Raw genomic sequence first — 21,046 nt, forward strand, 5'->3', positions numbered from 1 at the left:
CGTCATCGATGCCGCCGTCGACACCAAGCATACTGCTGTATCAGACGTCGACGACATAGTTACCGTCGTCGATGTTGCCGTCGACGATCCCGTCGTCGTTGACGACACGGTCGTCGTTGTAGACGCCGTCGACTATGTTATCGGCGTTGAAACCATCGTCGACGGAGAGCCAACTGACGCAGGCAATGACGGCTTCTTGGAAACTAACTTCACCTCAATCTTCGTCGTCGACGATCCCATCGATGATGCAGGTTTTTGGGATTTTACCTCAGGAGGCATAGAAGATGGCTTTCTGAAGGGTTCCTTGACCTGAGGGGTGATTTTGACGGCTCAGAACTAGTCTTTTTTTGGTGGTTTTCCCCCTGAAGCATGTCCCTTAATCTCCTTTTCTCTAGGCTGAGGAGATTTTGAAGGACTGCGCCCAGAAGACCCTTGAGTGGTCTTTTTGAGGGCCTTCTCAGGACATTCCTCTGAGGAATGAGCATGAGGAGATTTTCTTCTCTTTTGCGATCTCCTAGATGTAGAGGAGGATGCCTCATCACTATCACTGGAGATAACCTCCTTTCTGGCCTTTAGCTTTTGAAGCCATATAAAAAGGTTCCCTTCACGATCCCTCAGGGTTTTACTTGAAAAGGTACAACATACCTTACAGTCTTTAGCTTGATGATCCGGATAAAGACAGTAAATACAATCAGCATGAGGGTCATCCGTGTAGAGCCTCTTCTTGGAACAGGTGGCACAGGCTCTAAATAAACCTTTTTTCTCCTTTCCAGACATTCTCAGACGAATGAAGTAGAAGGCAGCAAAGAAGAGTATATATTCAGATGAAATTCTAAGAACAAAGTTCTCAAATCAAGTTGAAAAAGTACAATTTGTGCAGAGCTCAAAGGCGACTCCCTAGCACAACGTGCGGTAGAAAATCTGAGGGGCAAAAGTTTCTCTCAGGAGTGTTCTAGAGGGTGAGAGGCCCTGATTGGTTCAGGGACAAATTTGGTCTCTTTTACAGAACGAAGTTTATGGGTTGCAAAAGGGAAATGGGCCTAGGCCTCTTTTCAGTTTGCTATCCAACTAAGCATTGCTTTTTTATATACCGGGGACTCCCGTCTCGATGACGAGGAATGATTCAGGCATGTGAATCTATGAAAGCTCCAATGCAGGAATAACCTAGACTTTTCTGAAATCTAGACACTAAGGAGAGTTTACGGTGATGTGAAAAGCAATGTTCTCACAATGTTGTCTTAACCCAATTGCCACGTATAACCTCAAATGTTCCTCACAGCTTTGTGAGGGAAAGTTCCAAAATCTGTGGAGATCCTCAATATTCCTACCAATCAGTGCCCCCATACTTATCCCGATAAAAACAGTAATCCACTTATGTGGAAGGGCTCATCATACACAACAGGATCTGACAAACCAGGGACCATGCAAAGACCATGCTGACTTCATAGGGTCACAGTTTTCATTGCAATATCATTATAATCTGCAGCTGAGAAGCTGGATGTGGGTTTCACATGCTTTTGGACAACCAACAAATACTGTATCCCTGTGACTAGAAGGGTCTGATTAACGTAATGGTATATTATTTCTGTAATTCGGCCTTTAAAGCAAACAATTACAGATGAAAAAATTGTTACCAATTGCTATCTTTTCTACTTATTTTCTATAACTTATTTTAAAAATTAGTTTTTTAGAAAATTATGATCAATCTATATAAATGATGCTTTTCCGAATTTGGAATCTTAGCAATTTTTCTGAAACGTATAGTTTTCCGGGTTAACTCATGGGTTTAACCACTGATTACAACACAAACTGCAGGTAGGTTGAAATAAAAAAAGATAGGAAAGTGAACAAACTCAGAAAAATGAAAAAATGTTTTTTTTTTTAAACACCTCAGTTCTTGAAAGCTGGGGATCTTAGCAGCACAGCAAACCTTTAGGTGATGCCACTTTCTGCAGAAAAAAAAACCATACACTTTCTAGCACAGCACTTTTACTCATTTGAGAATAAAAAAGAAAAAGCTAAACTTCAGATCTTTTTTGGCTACTATCTTGGTTCTCTTCAAGGGAATCCAAAAACCTCAGACACCTTTAGAATCCCAAATATATGGAGGAAAAAAAGGATCGCAATTTGACCTGGATATATTTTGAGTAAAAAAAGAAAGTTATGAATGCTTGAGCACAAAATGCGGCAAACATAAAAAAAAAAAGGCTCAGCACCTAGTAAGTTTCAGGAGCTGAGGGGTAACTACTCATAACAAACGATTTTTACATGTGCTTTACAATAAGCAGATTCACTGTCTATGCCTATTTAAAAGAGAGGTTGCTATTTTGATTATAACAAGGGCTCAGATACCATAAAATGTAAAATGCAAGTGTGCACAGTTTCATCACCCCGACATCCCCCACCATTGTAGTTCACATTTGCTTTTTTCTTTAATTAATCTGCCTAAAATAATGGTTTCATGCCACTGATTGTAGTTTCTAATACAACTAATTCTATAGATGAAACAATTTAGTTACCTTGTAGACATCATCATCTAGGCGAAGGCCCCATCGTGCCATTTCAATTCGTGTAGCTTCACAACTTGCAATCCTCTTTAAAAGTTGCCTCAAAGATATGTGATGTTGCTTTGGACTTAGGTTAATCTGCTGCGTCAGTTCCTTAACAAAAGATAATAGGTTATGGAACAATCAATAATAGTTCCTCAAAGAAAGATTCCAACATTGATTTGTGACATGTCTACTGATTACCTCAGACTGTGCCCAAAGACTGCTCCTCTAGTCATTCAAACACCACACACAAGTTTATATTCTCCTTTAATCCCAAACTTCAGAAACCAATCACAGGCCCCTCTGCTAAACATCCAAACACCAGAAGAACTAGTGATTCATCCATTGAACATATCAATACAAGACAGGCTAATGACCTTTGATTAAAAAAAAAACCACAATAAAACCACAGTGAATGTTCTGCTAAAGCATCTAACCCTAAGAATGGACAAACAATTCCCAAACTAGGCAGGAACCAGTGCCACTTTCATCAAAAAGCACAATAGAGATTTCACATTCACTAAGTGCTCGAAAGATTGGCAAATTAGTTGAGTATTTCAAGAATTCACAATACACTCTAATAAGGAAGGAAACACCAAATGGTGTTAAAGGTTCAAGTTGTGACAATATCATTTTAACATTCACCTGGTCATGTGATGTATTTGTTTCAGGATAACCTGTTGAAAGTAAAATTAAGCTAATGCTCAACAACAGTATAAATTAAACTATGTAAACACATTTGTCCCTTATAAAATAAGATTCTAAAAGTTTCATCTTAGAAACGGAACAAGTTTAATCTGTTGAGACATACCATTCAAGATAGGTTCTATGGCAAAATACACATGTTTTTTATATCTGAAAAATCAAAATGACTGTCCACGTCTACACCATGTACAAATGCAGTGCAAAAAATTCCAAGAAATCATAGATCAGTGCGAAGAGGGAAAACATAGCAAAATGGAAATCTGTCTCAAAAGTCAGCAGAAAGCGCTTTAGATAAGCCGAATCTGGATAAATATACTAACCTACAGCGAGACAGACTGGATGAAGCCAAGGTAGATATGGCAGTACTAGATGTAAAGGATTGGATTTTAGCTCAATACCTTATCCTGTTTACGATCAAGGCTTCAGTATTTGACTGCAAAACCCCCAACTGACACTGAATGTCTTACATACTGCCCCCCACAAGTTCCTGCTTCTATGCTTTCCTCTATTATTGCAGACACTGGCTACTTTGTTTTAAGCAGGGCCAATGATATGGTTTGAGCAAATTTTTACCTAAAGCTGGCATCTCCTACTCATACAGACTTCAACCTCATAACCAACTTTGAAGTTTTTTAAAAGCTACTTGAGGAATTTTAACCAGCTCACCACTAAGGTCATCAATTAGTCCCAATATTTTCAACATCACAACTCCCTCTGGAAATTGGGATTGGGCTACCACTGATTTGATCAGATTACCTGGAAGTCTCGTTCTACAATAAAGCCCCTAAGTTCAAGGCAGTAGCCAAAGTAAAGTTCCAAGTCTCTGAAAGAAACAGAAGGATTGGATTTACAGCCAACAACTGTGCAAATTCTTCTGTTATCTAGAATGACCCAGAGCCCCGAAAGTGCCTCTCATATTAATTACTTTAATATTTTAATAAACATCCAATTACCCTGTAATAGGCTATGGTGAACCAGCTAAGACCTGAGAAGAGCCAAAAAGGCTGGACATGTTCTCCCTCTTGTATCCTGGAGAAAGAAGTAGACCCTAAGGATCATAAGGCCGACCTTCTGTTAAAGCTAAACGGACACAAGAAGCTACAAGAGGCCTTTTCCTGCAACTGACCAGTGGCAAATGGACCAGGACCATCCCCTCCTGTTGGCCTCTATCTGCCACCCTGTGATTCTCAAAGTGCCTCACTCTGACATCCTGGACCAGGGCTTTAGAAGTGTATTTCTGTGGTGGATTTGGACTAAAGTCATAAGGTAAAATCTTTGACCCGGATGAACCAGCACTCTCTTGTGGCCAGAGTCATATTGCGCCTTGGCCTTGTTCATTGGCTATAATTGGCACCATGTGCTTCCGGGTTCTATTTCTATTTAAAACTTTAGAAATGCATTTCTCTGGGTTCCCATTATTAGATTTGAGTCATTTTGTTTAATTACTTTCATTTCTGTAATTTGTTTTAGTATTAATATTGTTTTGCATTATTACTTGATCACTGTTTTAGTAATTCATAAATACTTTAGACTGGGTTGCTAAGTAAAGCCTGTCTGCCTTGTGCCACAGCTAACAAGGGGTTGAGTTCAGGTTTATTTAGTGACTTTAAGGGTTTACGCTGACAAGGATTTTGATTATTGCTTGAGGTGGGTACTTAACCCCCCTGAACTAATCAGCCAATTTCTTACAAATGTAACTTCTTTTGTAGCGAGAGATAGTACAAGCCAGCTTGATATTTTCGTTTTTTTTGTTTGTTTTTCTCTCTCTCCCCTCTTTCCTATGTGTCTTTTTTAATCCGCTTTCCTCTACTGTGCCACTCTCTTTCTCTCTGTGAAGTGTTTGTGCCATTTGCTTTGTCTGTGATTGGTCCTTTTGTATGTCTCTATTTGCCCATGAGTGAGCCATTTGCTGTGCCAGTAAATGTGCCTTGTCTGCTTACTTTGCCCATCATTGTAACATTTGTTAAGCTATTGGTTTGGCCAGATTGTCTGTGACTGTGCCATTTGTTTTGCCATTCGTTCTTCCCATGTCCGTGCCTTTGTTTGTTTCTCTTTGCCCAAGATTGTGTGGATGCCTGCAGCGGGCGTACCACTGGCGCGGCAAACTCAAGCCCATCTGTGCCCGTCCATGCCTGGTTCACCCCCCGGGCCAGGAACCCTGGTCTCACCCCACCCCACCACTACCCGGCCATGTTGTTCTACTCTCTAAATCCCAGCCGCTTCTCACCACTATGCTGCCACACCACACAATATGGAAGGAGCTTCCACCTGCACTTTCTTCCGCTTCACTTGCACCACACCCACCCCTACAACAACCCAGAAGTCACACCAAGACCACCGAACACGCCCACCCACTTAGAGACACCCACACCACCTCTCATGAATGCTCCTCAACATCCACTCGCTCACCAAACATACCGGGGAGATTTGGGACCTACTTGACAACGCTGCCCCGGACCTTCTTTTACTCATGGAAATATGGCTGACCCCAGCATCAACACCCAACATCGCCATGGTCATCCCTTCCTTAAATAAGATAGTCAGGTAAGACAGACAATATAGGTCCAGAACAGGAATTATCATCATCTTGAAGGACTTCATCAGCTGTGCCACCTCCACAGAAACTGGAAACAACTATATGGAACACCTCAACTTTAAACTGCGAATCGTAGCCATCTTTATCCTGAGTGGAACCCTGGTCTTCAGAGCCCCTGGACCCTGCGCAAACTTCATCAACATCATAAATGTCCTCATACCGCTATTTATCTAATCAAGTGCTAACATTCTCCAAGGAGATCTCAACTTCCACCCAGAAGACTGAACTCTACCCACTCAGTTGCACTTCTCGAAAACCTCGGGCTCACCTAACACATATCTGGCCCAATGCACGCTGCAAGACACAACCTGAACCCCATATTCACTTCACTCAAGGACATCATGGCAAACGCACCGACACCAACCACCTGGACCTTCCTTGACATAGTTTCAAAATCAACATCCCTCACCCCAGACAAACAACTAGGAAAGGCCCTGCTCGTTAACGTTGGAACATCAGAGGTAGATTAGGCTCCCAGCCTTTACAAGAACCAACCAGAACCCACAGGAAACCTATTAAGCGATACTCTAGTCCCTTGCAAAGGAAGCCAAAAAGCAAGAACACAAACGGAGGCTAGATGGTCTATGGAATAACTGCAGACAATTAGAAACGAGGTGGAGAGCCAGCCAGGAGATTCTGCCCTGAGGTGCTACCACCAAAAAATATGGGCAACCAAGAAGAAGGCCCTAGCATAACACATCAACACCAGCTCCAACAGCAAGAAAAAAATGTTGGAGATCATCAAGGGCTTCACTGCATCAGCAGCGACCACCAGCAAATCATCGTAACTCAAGAACATTGCAACTACTTCTTGGAATTGTTTTGCAATAAAATAATAGCCATGAATAACAACTTCGACTTGCAGCTGCACCCTAGTAAGCCAACTGATATTGGACAAAGAAAACACCCGTACCACATGGAACACTATCACCATGAATCATGAAGATCATCCACTCTGGACCCTGCCTTCACTATGCCTTTAACAAAGGCTCCACCCCAATCAGCCAAGCCCTCAACCCCCACCCTCAGCACCTCCATCAACACCACCCCTTTTCCGGAAGCCTGCAGCTGTTAATCCTCTCCTGAAGAAGCCCTTACTAGATGCAGTCAGTCTTGGGAATTACCAGCAGTTCTCCCCCTTACCATACCCAGCCAAGGTCCTAGGCGCCTCGCTGACAAGCAATCAGTATTCAGACTAAAGCACAGAGATAGCCTTTATAGCAGCAACTGATAACATCTAGAGGATCCAAGACAGAGGAGAGACCACGGGCCTCATCCTACTCGTTCCCTCAGTGACTTTCGTTACAGTCCCCACCCCATCCTGTCAAAACAACTATACAAGACTGGTATCACAGAGCCTGCCCTCCAGAGTATTGCTCATTCCTAATGGAAGAACCCAGTCAGTCAACATACAGATCTGCTCGTCTGCTGAGTCCCACAGGGGTGCTTGGTCAGCCAGACCCTCTTCAACATCTACATGAGTCACTGGCTGATGTCATCTGAGCACACTGGATCAACATATTCACCTATGCCGACGTCATGCTGATATTTTCCATCTCAAATAAAAAGCCTAGCAAAGGGAACCCAGACTCTCTGCTTCGTGGCACGCGGACCTAGGACCCACTCCCCCGCCAGCCCACAAACAACAAATCTTGGGATTATCATCAACAAAAGGCTGGATATGTCCACCCAGGTCATTTCCATCGCCATGCCTGCTTCCACACAGACCATACTAATACAAATCTACAAGTGGCTTGCAAACAATACCAGAAAATCGCTCTACACAGGAATCAACAAGCAACTCACGAAAACACTACATACCGTCCAGAATGCTGAAGCCAGACTTGTCCTAAATCTCGCCCACCGGTCCCACATCACACCTCACCTCAAGACCTCCATTGGCTCCCTATTCACAAGCACGCATAGTTTAAGCTCCTCACCCACAAGTACAAAGTACTTCACAACACAGGCCCAGCCTACACAAACAGCTGCATACATTATAACTAACATTCCTGGCACCTCTGCTCTGCTGGATTCTTACTAGCACATGTCGTACATCACTCCTAAACAATCTCCCCCAGGGCATTAGAGCCTCCTCCTTTCTTCGTATATTCCACAAGAAACTGAAGACTTGGCTCTACAAATAAGTCCCCATAGGGCTAGCCCAACTCACTTGTGAAATGCCAGGATACCCTCGCGCGTGATAGTGCTCTACAAAAATACACACAGCATACATGAAAGTAGATACCCAACAGATCCAAAGCTACCATCTAGAAGCATGGGTCGAGAAACTTGGCCAATGGGAGCATTTTGAATTTGACTTTAGGCAAAAAGGTCTTCAGAGGGCCTGGATCTCAACTAGGACTCAGAACTCTGTCCTTCAGTATGAAGAAATAGTGGGATTAACTGCCAGATCCCAAATTCATGGGCCGGAACTATGCCTATGGCTCCTTTGGCCAAAAGAGCATGTACTTCGTGATGTAAGATGGATGGCCACTCTTTTGAAAGACTCTCTGATGTGGGTGGAAGATGTGGTGGGTCAAAAAGGAATGGCAGAGTATAGCCTCGTTGAATGAATTGAAGGATCCACCTGTTGAGTGTTATATTTTGCCACCACTGGATGAAATGTTTGATCTTGCTTCCCACAGAGTGGTTGAGTGCTACTCAGGGTAAACTAAAGCGGCTTGGAGGCTGATGACGCAGGGGACTGGGAAATTCACTAACCCTGGTGGGCTAGAAATTGCCTGCTTGATCCCTGCCCCAATAAGGCTGTGGTGCCTCAGTGAAGGTGATGGGCCTTGGAGTTGGTGGTGCGCAAAACTCTGGAGTAGGCTTAAAAGGGGCAAAGTTGCTGAAGGTACTGTTTTGCAGGAGGGGTATGGCTGTGGCCTGGCTTTCTTTGCAGTGCTCCAACACCAAATTAACCTCGTCAACCGGACTTAAGTGGTCGAATGGCATATCCATCAAAGAGACATATATCATTAGTGAAGTTGGTGGATCTCATCCAATTGCGACGCAGAAGAAAATAAGTTACTTACCTGTAACTACAGTTATCCAGTATTGGTATCTTTCATAAATTCACATGCCTGAATCATTCCCCGTCGACGAGATGGGAGTCCCACAGTACAATAAACAAGCAGTATTCCAGAACTGCCATAGGCTACAAAGGCCCTGAGACATGCTAATATAGCCCATCTATGTCCTTTCTCAGAAAAGGACCAAAAGCTGAAAGCAGCCAATAAGCAGTTAGCACCCTCTAGAACCTTCCCAGCAGAGGCATTTTCCCTCAGATTTCCCCAGCACAAGTGAGAAGTGATTGTCCTGATATAGAAACAAACTGCCTCTACGGGAAGGAGGGTGGGTGCATGTGAATCTATGAAAGATACCAATACTGGATAACTGTAGTTACAGGTAAGTAACTTGTTTTCTTATCCAGTATTGGGGTATCTTTCATAGAATCACATGCCTGAATCAGTATAGTAAGCAGTGCCATCCAAATTTCTATAATGTCTATTGCGGATGGTGGAAGACTTCCACATATCGAAACCAAATTTTAGGTTCCGGGTAGAGGACATTACTTATGAAACCAACAAAAAAAAATATATATATATATATATATATATATATATATATATATATATATATATATATATATATATATATATATATATATATATATATATATTGGATACTGGATATAAAGAGCACGGACCACAAAATCCTTTCGAAATACCGCTCAGTTTATTTCATGGTTACACAAACAGGAACGGCAGCCATTACGCGTTTCGTCCCTCCCTGGGGACTTGATCACATGACGCGCATTTGCCAATAGGACTGTTTTTTATAGGTTACACACTTTTTTTCAGAGCTTATTTTTTTTCTCCATTTTTTTCCCTCTTTTGTTCTCCAATACATTAACTTTATGTGTTGTGGTTGTGTTTCGGATACAAAACACCTCCTGATTAAATTTCTTAAAGTTGTTAATAATAACATTTAAAAGCAAGTAAAAGACAACATAAATCTGGTGTTTGTTGTCGTCAAGATTTAAATCATTTAAATTAAGATTCAGACTTTGTTCTGTGGATAACAGTAAGGTGCAAGTCATTGTGTGCAAATTTGCAAATAAATAAATAAATAAATAGTTAAATACATAATTATATACAAATAATACACAATTTTTGTTTAAGATACACCCATAAAATTAGTAAAAACAATATTATATGTTGATTAAATACCTCGCATTACTTGATAAAATTTAACAAATAGATGCATGCACAAAATTTATAAAGTAGGATAAATCCCTGATCATTTGGTCTGCCTAAATGCTCTTTTATTTACTATATTAGTGTTTATGTAGAGTATAGGCTGATCCATTTAGATTATAGGGTTTTAATCATTTACATACGTTAGATTACCAATGCTGGTACATTTAAAGGATATTGTTTAATCAATGCGTTGGTAATCTATCCACCTTTGTCTGAAACTGGACTCAAAGTGAAGTCTAGTGTCTTTACTTGCTAAAAGATTTCTTTTTAATATTTTTTGTTGTGTTTATTATATATCCAACACCCATTAATGTGCAAAAGTTGAGTGCTTGTAAAAAAAGTGCTAAGTGCCTAAGATTAATTTAAAAAAAGTAATTAAAAACAATTCACTTGGAAAGGGAGAATTCAGTCGGTTGATTGATCTTAAAATTGATGGTAACTTAATAATGGTTCGAATTGCTAATATGTTTGTTATAGAGGCCGTTTCTTGCGATTATTGCAATTTCTCATTTTAGTTTATAATTATTATTTCACTTTGAATATTACAAGATGTACTACTAAAAAGTATTTCTTGTGGGTCTTTTGGTGCTTATGCGGGTGGACCATAAGTATTGTTACAAACTGGCATGTAATTCATCAGAGCTATTTAGCCCATTCGGTTGTTTGGTATCTAGATTTAGAATATAGTTCATTTCCAAGATACGAAGGGTTCTTTCCCTGTTACCCCCTCGCTTGTTTTTGGGGACTGAATCCAATAGGAAATATTTAAGATCCTTTGGATCACCATCATGTTGCTCATGAAAATGACGGGCCACAGGATAGGCCTGGTCATGATTTTTGATTGCCCGTATGTGTTGGAGTATTCGCTTATGTCCTTGCAAGATGGTACTGCCGATATACCTCAGTCTGCAAGGACATTCCAACACATAAATCACATATTCGGTTTTACAATTTAAGGCCTTTGTGATCTGTCTGTTTGGTCCACGAAAGGGGTTGAATATTCGGTGGTAGTTACTCCAAACTGACAAGCCTTACATGTTTTACATTTGTAAAATCCGGTTCTTTGAGCTAACCATGACCCCTTGGCTGTAACGCCACAGGGGTCATTGTCCACCAAGGTATCTTTCATTGAGGTATTTCTTCTGTATGTTATGGAGGGTTTTTTGGAGACTGATTCACCTATTATTGGATCCTGTTTAATCAGATACCAATTTTTGTTGATAATTTTGCGTATTGATGACTCGTGCTGATTGTATTCCAAGATAAATTTAAATTTACTGTGTGATGTATCTAATTTGCTCGCTTTTAATTTTTGTTTTAGCAAATTTTCCCTTGTTTTCAAATTGCTCTTGTTTAGTGCTTTAACCAAACAGGTTTTGCTGTAGTCTCGTTCTTTAAATCTGGTTAAGCATTCCAATTGGGCTGTTTCTAAATCTTTGTCATTACTGCAAATGCGTTTGATGCGCAGTAACTCCCCATATGGAATGCACTGCACTAAGTGTTTTGGGTGTGCACTTTTTGCATGAAGGATGGCATTCCCTGCCGTGGGTTTTCTATGTAGTTTAGTGTCTAATTTGTCCTGATTGACAATGAGCTCTACATCTAGAAACACCACATTGGTTTTGCTAATGTTGGCGGTAAAACTAAGATTTAGATCATTGATATTGATGGATTCAATGAATTTTAATGCTGACTCTTCAGTGCCCTGCCATACCACAAAAAGGTCGTCAATGAATCTCCACCAACATTTTACGTGAGTTTCTAGGGTTTCCATATATTTGTTCCTGAGAACCAGCTCCTCCCACCAGCCCATATGTAGGCAGGCATAGCTGGAGGAGAAGCTGGCTCCCATGGCTACTCCCTGTAACTGTTGGAACATAGTATTCTGGAACATAAAGATGTTATTCAACAAACACATTTCTACCATATTAACTAACATTTTAGTATGGTCAGCATATTGAGTTCCTCTTTTCCACAAATAATATTGTAGAGCTCGTAAGCCATCCTTATGCTTGATTGAAGTATATAGCGAGGTCACGTCAAGGGTGATCAGTAAATAGTCATTATGCCATGGAAAGTTTGCCATTTTGGCCAAAAAATCCCCTGTGTCTTTGATGTAGGACGCTAGTTTCTGGACAAGTTCCTGTAGGAAGAAGTCAATATAGATTGAAGTGTTTTCAAAAATACTGTTCCTTGCCGATATTATTGGTCTCCCTGGGGGATTTTGTTCATTCTTGTGCACTTTAGGGATGAAGTACATAATGGGGATAGTTGGATTCGCATTCCATAGATACTTGTATTCATCAGAGGTTAACTGACCAGTGTCGCGCCATCCCAATAGCTTTGTTTTGAACGCCGTCTGTATTGAATTAAAAATCATTTTGTTACTATTTCCATAGCATGTTTTGTCATTAAGTTGGCGCATTGCTTCTGCCAAATAATCCTCTCTTTTCCACAGCACGATGTTGCCGCCTTTATCCGCATTTCTAATGACTACTTCCTTGTTGCTTTTTATCTTTGTCATTAGTTGATGATATTGGAGCTTTTTTTTATTTTTGACAGTTTTGTTTTTTTCTCCGAGTGTAACTTTATTCAGTTGTTTTAAGTCTTTGATGACTTGTTCCTGAAAATTGTCTATTGTGTCTTTTATCATGAGTGGGTAGAATTTTGATGGTGGCTTGAAGGGGGTCTGACATAGTTTAGTGTTAGTTGTCAATATTTCACCACTGGTATTGTTGTCCAATTGGTCACCTTCGTGAATCAAGTCATATAGGGTATCCACCAAATTGCCGGATTCATTTTGGGTGGGTTCAAGGGGAGCAAATTCAGTAAGCTGGCTATCGATCTTGGTCTCTGTTCCAGCAATTTTTTCTTTCTTTTTAGATTGCGCATGATATTTTAGGAGCTTAAGTTTTCTGACACTCTTGTAGATGTCCACACGTGATTTGGCGTAGTTAAATGAACTCTCTGGACAGAAGGAAAGGCCTAAGGCAAGAAGTTGTTTTTCAGCAGTGTTGAGGAAGGACTACATCAGTTAAATTGATCACGGTTTTGTCATTAGTTGTTGTTGGGTCAATGGCCCCTATTTTTTCCAGAATTTCTTCTGCTGACGTCTTGGTGGTTTTTTGTTTGTTTTTTCGTCGGTTTGCTTTCCTTCTCTCTCTTCGTTTGTTGTTTCGCCTCGCTTTGGATTCGCTTGTTGTTTTCATGGTCTGAGCGATTGGAGGCGTTCTCGACATAAAAAATCCACTTCCTCCGTAAGTGTGTGTCTGCGTGTTGCTGCTTGTTTGGCTTTCGGGTTCAATTCCGATTCAGACCCACTTTCTACGGCTGAACTCAACTCAGATGCAGAGGTTAAATCAGGTTGCGCCTTATTTGCTCCTATCCCGTGTTGTTGACTTACTGTGGTACCGGTTTTGTCGGCCTTCAATGCCTCAAATTTTCTTGCGAATGTGAAGATTTTGCCTTGTTCATAGTCGCACCGGTTCCGGTGGAATTTGAACGCTTTTCTCTCCCTAATTATGTCTTCCTCCTTTTTGAGTCTTTTCTTCATATCAGTTTTAAGTTTTTCAATTTCATCTTGCCCTTCCATTGATTCCCGTTCTTTGTTGAGGTTGTCAATGTCCTCAGCTAACTTTATACAGTCTCGTTCAGCATATTTGACCAAAATAAATAATTAATTTGCGCGAAGAATCTAAATTCATTTCTGCCCACTCCCGCATCATCTCACGATCCGGTGTTTCATAGCTGGGGGCAATGAGTATTCTTAGACCTCTGGGGACCCGCCCACATCAATATAGCGTTGCAATGATTTTGCTTCCCACCAGCGTTTTTGTTCACTTCTCATCATTTTTTCTAGTTGTTTGCATTTATCCCTTAGGTCAGCATTCTTGGTCAATGCTGGTGAATTGTGGGTAACTGAGTTCTTTGGTGGGGCCATTTCATCATTGAACATCGCTGCTGCTGCCTCCTCCCTTTGTTTTAGCGCGTCGGTTGCCATTATCTCTGTGTGTAAAAATAGCTTTGAATTGTTGCGGTAGCGGTGTACTTTCGGCTTAGAGAACGTTCGTTTCACACTGTACAACAGTTAAGCCTCGAAGTTAAACAGCTTGGACAACTCTGCACCCAACACGAAGTTACGAGAATTAGGGCTAACTGACACTCGTACGGAACTGGTAACGCGTTAGCCACGTCCCCCGCTTACCTGTGTATTGTACGAGATTTCAGCTATCCGCTCCTGTTTTCCGGGCTTCGTTGGGGGGCTCCTTTGTCCAGATTCCTCCCGAATTCAAAGTAGAACGCTCGAGCCCGAGCGATGGCTCCTTTTGAAACAGGTGAGCCCGTTTTTGCAGAGGGGTCCGTGTAGGAGGCAGGAGGAGTCGAAAACTGCCTCGTATCAAATCGCTTTATTACTCTTTCACCACATTTCCTTCCTTTTGGATACTGGATATAAAGAGCACGGACCACAAAATCCTTTCGAAATACCGCTCAGTTTATTTCATGGTTACACAAACAGGAACGGCAGCCATTACGCGTTTCGTCCCTCCCTGGGGACTTGATCACATGACGCGCATTTGCCAATAGGACTGTTTTTCATAGGTTACACACTTTTTTTCAGAGCTTATTTTTTTCTCCTTCATTTTTTTCCCTCTTTTTTTCTCCAATACATTAACTTTATGTGTTGTGGTTGTGTTTCTGATACAAAACACACCTCCTGATTAAATTTCTTAAAGTTGTTAATAATAACATTTAAAAGCAAGTAAAAGACATCAACAGTGCATTGCGAGTGCGCGAGTTATAGTTAGCTGAACTATAACAGGGGAATTCTTATAGTTTTGTATGAGTGAAATGTCCAACCAACTATAACAGGTCTGAAACCTATGGTTTTTTCTGTTAATTTCTAAGGTTTTTTAAATGCTAATTTCTAACTATAACGTGTCTAAAACCCATGTTTTTTTCAGTGAATTTCAAAGTTTTTTTAAATGCCGTGACCTGCCACACATGCAGAGGCTCATGGAAGACATGCTGTGGATGGAGGCGTAAAAGATGGCACCCACCACTGAACATGAAATGTAGCTGGGATCCACCATGCCTTTCAGATCCTTATCATGGCATTGCTGCCACAAGGCATGGCGCAGATGAATGCTGCTGCCCCCACACCCTTCACATCTCTGCCCCCTGGTGTGTTAGTGCCTCACAGTGTGGCAGGCGTATCCACTGCGCCCCCTGAAGTGTCAGTGGCACACAGTGCGGAAGACAGTCCATCACCGTTCACTGATGTGTCAGTGGCACACAGTGCGGAAAACAATCCACCTTTGTCCACTCATGTGTCAGTGGCACACAGTCCCGCAGCTCGTACAGAAAAACCATCAGGTGGGGCAGTGCACACATATGAGGACGTGGATGGGTTTGAGATCAGAAGAAGGCACTACCATTCATTTCTGCCACCTGGCCTGTTTATCCTTGGTGCCACACATGGCCCCACGACCTTCCATTGTCCCACGTTACACTCTGATGCACTCACCTTGGTCCGCGACATGGCCTGCCATATCCTCTTCAATGACCAATGACACAGCGACCTCACTGGGGACTGTACCCTTCCAGTTGCGCGGAACCTGTCATCCCCGGATGGACTCTGGTTCGCCCTCTACGAGCCCATATTGTGAAGTGTGCTTCTCCCGTCCCTCTACCGCTCCAGCTGCTAAACTCCACTGGATGTGCAATAAACATCCAGTGACGCACTGCTGTGTTATGTCTTACCTAATTTATGTATGAATATGTGGAAGAATGTAGAGACAATGATTCACCTTACATCAATGATGCTAATCTAATGGAATGCCAGTCACAGTATGCTACATAGCCTATTGTGTTTCTGGTGCCGTAAACACTACAATGGGGACACACGCATTAGTCACTTCCTTGTCCGTACATGTACTGAACCACACCCAGAGCCCCAGAGTCATTGTGGCTATCCCTGCCCTGTTCCGTCGTCCACCACGCCACTCTGATTACGTTCCGATGTAGGCTCCACATAGCTACCTGTCGCAGGCGTACTCGCTGTTGGTGTGCAAGTCAGTGGTCTAGTTGTCAACATGTCACGGCCACTCCCTAACGGCAGGTTTGCGCACACACACACACACCACACCCATCCAGCACATGCGTCACAAGCCATGTAACCACGCAAATATAATGGATCGACAACGTCACATCCTTTATTGCCGGTGGTGACTGGATGGCTGACGCTCCACGGGTCTGAATCATAAAGAGTCCATGAAAAGTTGCGCAGAGGGTTAGTCGCACCCTGAGCTGTATGGCCGTCACAGGCCTACCACCACGTGGCACGGACTTGAGTTGCACAGGGTTAGTGCCACCCGAATATGATGTGGCCGTCAGGGGTCTACCGCCACGTGGCACGGACTTGAGTTGCACAGGGTTAGTCGCACCCTAAGTTGTATGGCCGTCAGCGGCCTACCACCACGTTGTGCTGACTTGTGTTGCACAGGGTTAGCGGCACCAGAAGCTGATGTGGTCTCTGCGATTGATGACTGAGGACTCCGCGACATGTGTGGGATCTGCTGGGCAACGGAGCGGGTCCACATAATGTGCACCAAGCAATGGTGGCGGGACCGGGCCCTGGAGCTTTCACGGGCACATGGAGTGCCCACTGGTAGACACTCCGGTGGCAGCAGGTAATTATTTGGTCATGGATGCGCAGGGGCGGCGGTGTCTCTCTCTCACTTCCCTCTCTTCACTCTCTCTCTCTCACTCTCTTCCTTCCTTTCCTTCTATCTCTCTCACTCTCACTCTCTTTCCCTTCTCCCTTTCTCACTCCCTTCCTTTCCTTCCCTCTCTGGCTTTTCTCTGTGTCTCACTCCTTTGATATGCGCATTACACACGTCCTTATTTTGTGCTTTATTTTCCAGGCTGTGTCGTCGACATTGATGGACCCGACAGGAGTTTTCCGCCTTGTTGTTTTGTGTTGAGTTTGTTAAATTTCAATAAAGTTTTTGGTTGTTACTTAAGTGCTGTGTGACTCTTTCTCGTTCTTATTACTGTTATTTGGTGGTGTCGACTATGGTGTTAAATTTTGTGGCAGTTATCGCGGGAATACTGATGATGTCTGCAGTTTGCACCAGCTTCTGAATAGTGTGTTAGATTCATCTCAACTTTAGTTGTATTAAAGTGCTGATAATGAGATGCAGAGTAGGCGTTCCCGTGCAAAAACACACGAGGTGCACCTTTGCGATCTATTCTAAAAAACAAAAGAACAAGTTACTTACCTTTGGTAACGGTTTTTCTGGTGGATACAGTATCTGCCTGTGGATTCCTCACCTTGTGAATATCCCCTGCGCCAGCAACATTCGGAAACTTTTGTAGCAGTCCACGCCGATGAGGTCGAAGACGACATCACAGAGACACGGTTCCGCTCGCGACTCCGCTGACGTCACCGGCTCCATAAGTAGACCTCGTCGGCGTGATGACGTCAGTTCCGCCCTTTTTTCCGTGCCTTCGAGGAACACGGACGGACTGACAGCAATATATACACAGTATACACAGTACATAATATACAAAGCAACACACAGTGTGGAGAATAAATAGGAAGGCAAAAGAGATAACACACTGCCTTTGGCAGTAACAAATACATTTTGAAACACCATCACCAGAATTGTAGGTATACAAGGGTGGACAACGGGGAGGCGGGTGGGTCAGTGAGGAATCCACAGGCAGAAACTGTATCCACCAGAAAAAGCGTTACCGAAGGTAAGTAACTTGTTCTTCTTATGGATACATCTGCCAGTGGATTCCTCACCTTGTGAAAAGATTCCCACAGCAGTCCCACTCCCGGAGGAGGGTGTCCACCCTTCTATACCAGAAAGTCCTGAAGGACGGAACAAGCAAAATGTCCGTCCCTCCTCACCTCGGAATCCAAGCAGTAATGCTTTGCGAAAGTGTGAAGGGAGGCCAAAGTTGCCGCCCTACAAATGTCCTCCACAGGAACACCTCTAGACAAAGCAGAAGTGGAAGACTTAGCTCTAGTGGAATGAGCCCTTAAACCATCTGGAGGTTCCTTACCGGCCAAAGAGTAGCATATCATGATGCACAAGACAATCCATCTGGAATGGGTGCGCTTGTGCACCGCTCTGCCTTTCCTGCAGCCAACAAAGCCCACGAAGAGCTGGTCATCAACTCGAAAGTCTTTTGTCCTGTCAAGGTAGAAGCTTACCGCCCTCTTAGGGTCCAAGCGGTGAAGCCGCTCCTCCTCCTTGGAAGGATGAGGGGGAGGGTAGAAGGTAGGGAGGATAATGGATTGCCCCAGATGGAAAGGAGTTAACACCTTAGCAGAAAAGCAGCCCTGGTCCGGAGTACCATTCTTTCAGCATGAATGGTCAAGAACGGGGGTTTTGAACTTAGAGCTTGAAGCTCACTTACCCTCCTTGCCGAGGTTATCGCAATGAGAAAAACCGTCTTGAAAGACAACAGTCTCAAGGGACACTTGTGTAAGGGCTCAAAGGGAGAACCCATCAGATAAGTTAAGACAAGATTTAAGTCTCATTGAGGCACAATAAAAGGAGTAGGAGGAAACTTGTTTGTAAGGCCCTTTAGAAACCGTAAAACAATAGGCGATTTAAACAAGGATGGCTGATCCGGCAAGCAAAGGAATGCCGACAAAGCCGATAAGTAACCCTTTACAGTGGCTACAGCAAAACCTTGCTGAGCAAGAGAAAGGGCAAACTGTAGAATGTCAGATAAACGAGCCGTCAAAGGATCAATTGACTTCTCCCCACACCAGAGCACAAACTTAGACCACCTATAGGAATAGATAGATTTGGTGGAATGACGCCTGGCAGACAAAATTACATCTACAACATCTGGTGGGAGAGAAAAATAATTCAGGTTGCCCCGTTCAATCTCCAGGTGTAAGCTCTGGAGATGGGGGTGTAGAACCTGCCACTTCGACTGCGAGAGGAGGTCTGCCCTCAGAGGGAGACGGAGCGGAGGGCACAAGGAGAGGTGGAGAAGATCTGTATACCACACCCTTCTTGGCCAATCCGGGGGGGATCAATATGACTTGGGCCCGGTCTTGGCGAATCTTCCTCAGAACCCGAGGAATCAAGGGTATGGGAGGGAACGCGTAAAGGAGATGTGAGTCCCATCTCAACTGAAACGCGTCCCCCCCCCCAATGCTCCCTGCATCAGATACTGGAGACTGCAGAAAGACGGGCAATGAGCGTTCTCGTGAGTGGCAAACAGGTCCACCCGAGGGGTTCCCCACATCCGGAAAACGTGATGAACCACCTCTGGATGAAGCCTCCACTCGTGGGCGGCGGCGAACTGCCGACTGAGACGGTCCGCACGCACATTCAGAACTCCGGCCAGATGATTTGCCAACAGACAAATCTGCTGATCCTGAGCCCAGGACCAGACACGCAGAGCCTCTCTGCAGAGACAAACAGGCCCTACTCCTCCCTGCTTGTTGACATACCACATTGCGGTAGTGTTGTCCGTCAGGACTTGAACGGACTGACCGCGAAGGGAAGGGAGGAAGGCCTTGAGTGCCAAACGTATCGCCTGCAATTCCAGAAAGTTGATGTGAAGCAACCTTTTCTCTGGAGACCATAGACCCTTGATCTCCAGATACCCCAGATGCGCACCCCACCCTAAGGTGGATGCATCCGTAATCACCGTGGCCACAGATGGGGGTAGATGGAAGGGCTTTCCTTGAGACAGATTGCCCTCTACACTCCACCAAGATAGATCCGCAGCAGCTTCTCTGGAGATCCTCACAGACTCCCTAAGATCTCCTTTGTGTGGATACCACTGCCTGTGGAGACACCACTGGAGAGCCCTCACGTGCCAGCGTGCATGATTGACCAACAGAATGCAGGAAGAAAACAGACCGAGCAGACAAAGGACCTTCAGGACTGGAACGATCGCTCCATTTTAAAACAAGGGAACCATTTCCTGTATGTCGAGAATCCTTTCTGGAGGTGGGAATGCTCGACACACAGTAGTGTCCAGTATCGCCCCTATGAACAGGTTGCGCTGAGAGGGCACCAGGTGAGATTTTGGTATGTTTATTGAAAAACCCAATTTGTACAACAGCTGAGTCGTAACCTGCAGATGATGAAGCACCTTCTCTGGCGACTCTGCTTTGATCAGCCAGTCGTCCAGATAGGGTAAAACCAAAATCCCCGACCTTCTGAGATGGGCTGCCACCACTGCCATCACCTTCGTGAAGACTCGAGGTGCAGTAGTAAGACCAAACGGAAGGACCGCAAACTGATAATGTTGCGACCCTACCGTACACCGGAGATACTTCCTGTGCTTCTTCAGGATGGGGATGTGGAAATACGCATCCTGCAAGTCGATCGACACCATCCAGTCCTCCTGAAACAGCGCTTTTAGAACCTGCGCAAGGGTGAGCATCTTGAACTTCTCTTGCTTCAGATAAAGATTCAAGATCCTGAGGTCCAATATTGGACGCAATCTGCCGTCCTTTTTCGGAATCCGGAAATACCGGGAGTAGCATCCCTGACCCCTCTCCTGCTCAGGAACCACCTCTATCGCACCTTTTTTTAGTAACGTCAGGACTTCCTCCTGTAGGAGGAGACGGTGGTCCTCTGAGCAAGCCCCTTGACAAGGAGGGTAATTTGGAGGGAATTCCCCAAAGGGAAGGGCGTACCCATTTTCTACAAGATCTAGAACCCAAAGGTCTGTAGTAACCGATTCCCAATCTTGTAGAAAATGGGTAAGCCGGCCCCCACAGGACCAACATGATCCAGAATGGTGGATCTAGGGCTGCTTTGCAGTGGTGGGAGGGGCTGAGGAGGAGGAAGCGGAGGAGGAGGAGGGCTGTCGGCCACAAGTGCGACCCCTGATTCTACCTCTGTAACCCTTATACAGAGTGCTTTGCTGCTGCTGCTGCTGTG

The 21,046-nt window shown here is 43.8% G+C and overlaps 1 protein-coding gene across 3 annotated transcripts in view; it reads right to left on the reverse strand.

Moving 5' to 3' along the window:
• Positions 1 to 21,046, reverse strand: part of PIWIL2 (piwi like RNA-mediated gene silencing 2) — a 1,855,951-nt gene that overhangs the window by 835,839 nt on the left and 999,066 nt on the right. For all 3 annotated transcript variants that reach the window (XM_085633754.1, XM_085633756.1, XM_085633755.1), the window contains one exon: positions 2,520 to 2,660. In XM_085633754.1, coding sequence (XP_085489880.1) covers positions 2,520 to 2,660 — 141 coding nt within the window. The remainder of the gene's footprint in view (positions 1 to 2,519; positions 2,661 to 21,046) is intronic.

This window comes from Triturus cristatus, chromosome 11, assembly GCF_964204655.1.
Source record: "Triturus cristatus chromosome 11, aTriCri1.1, whole genome shotgun sequence".
Classification (NCBI taxonomy): domain Eukaryota; kingdom Metazoa; phylum Chordata; class Amphibia; order Caudata; family Salamandridae; genus Triturus; species Triturus cristatus.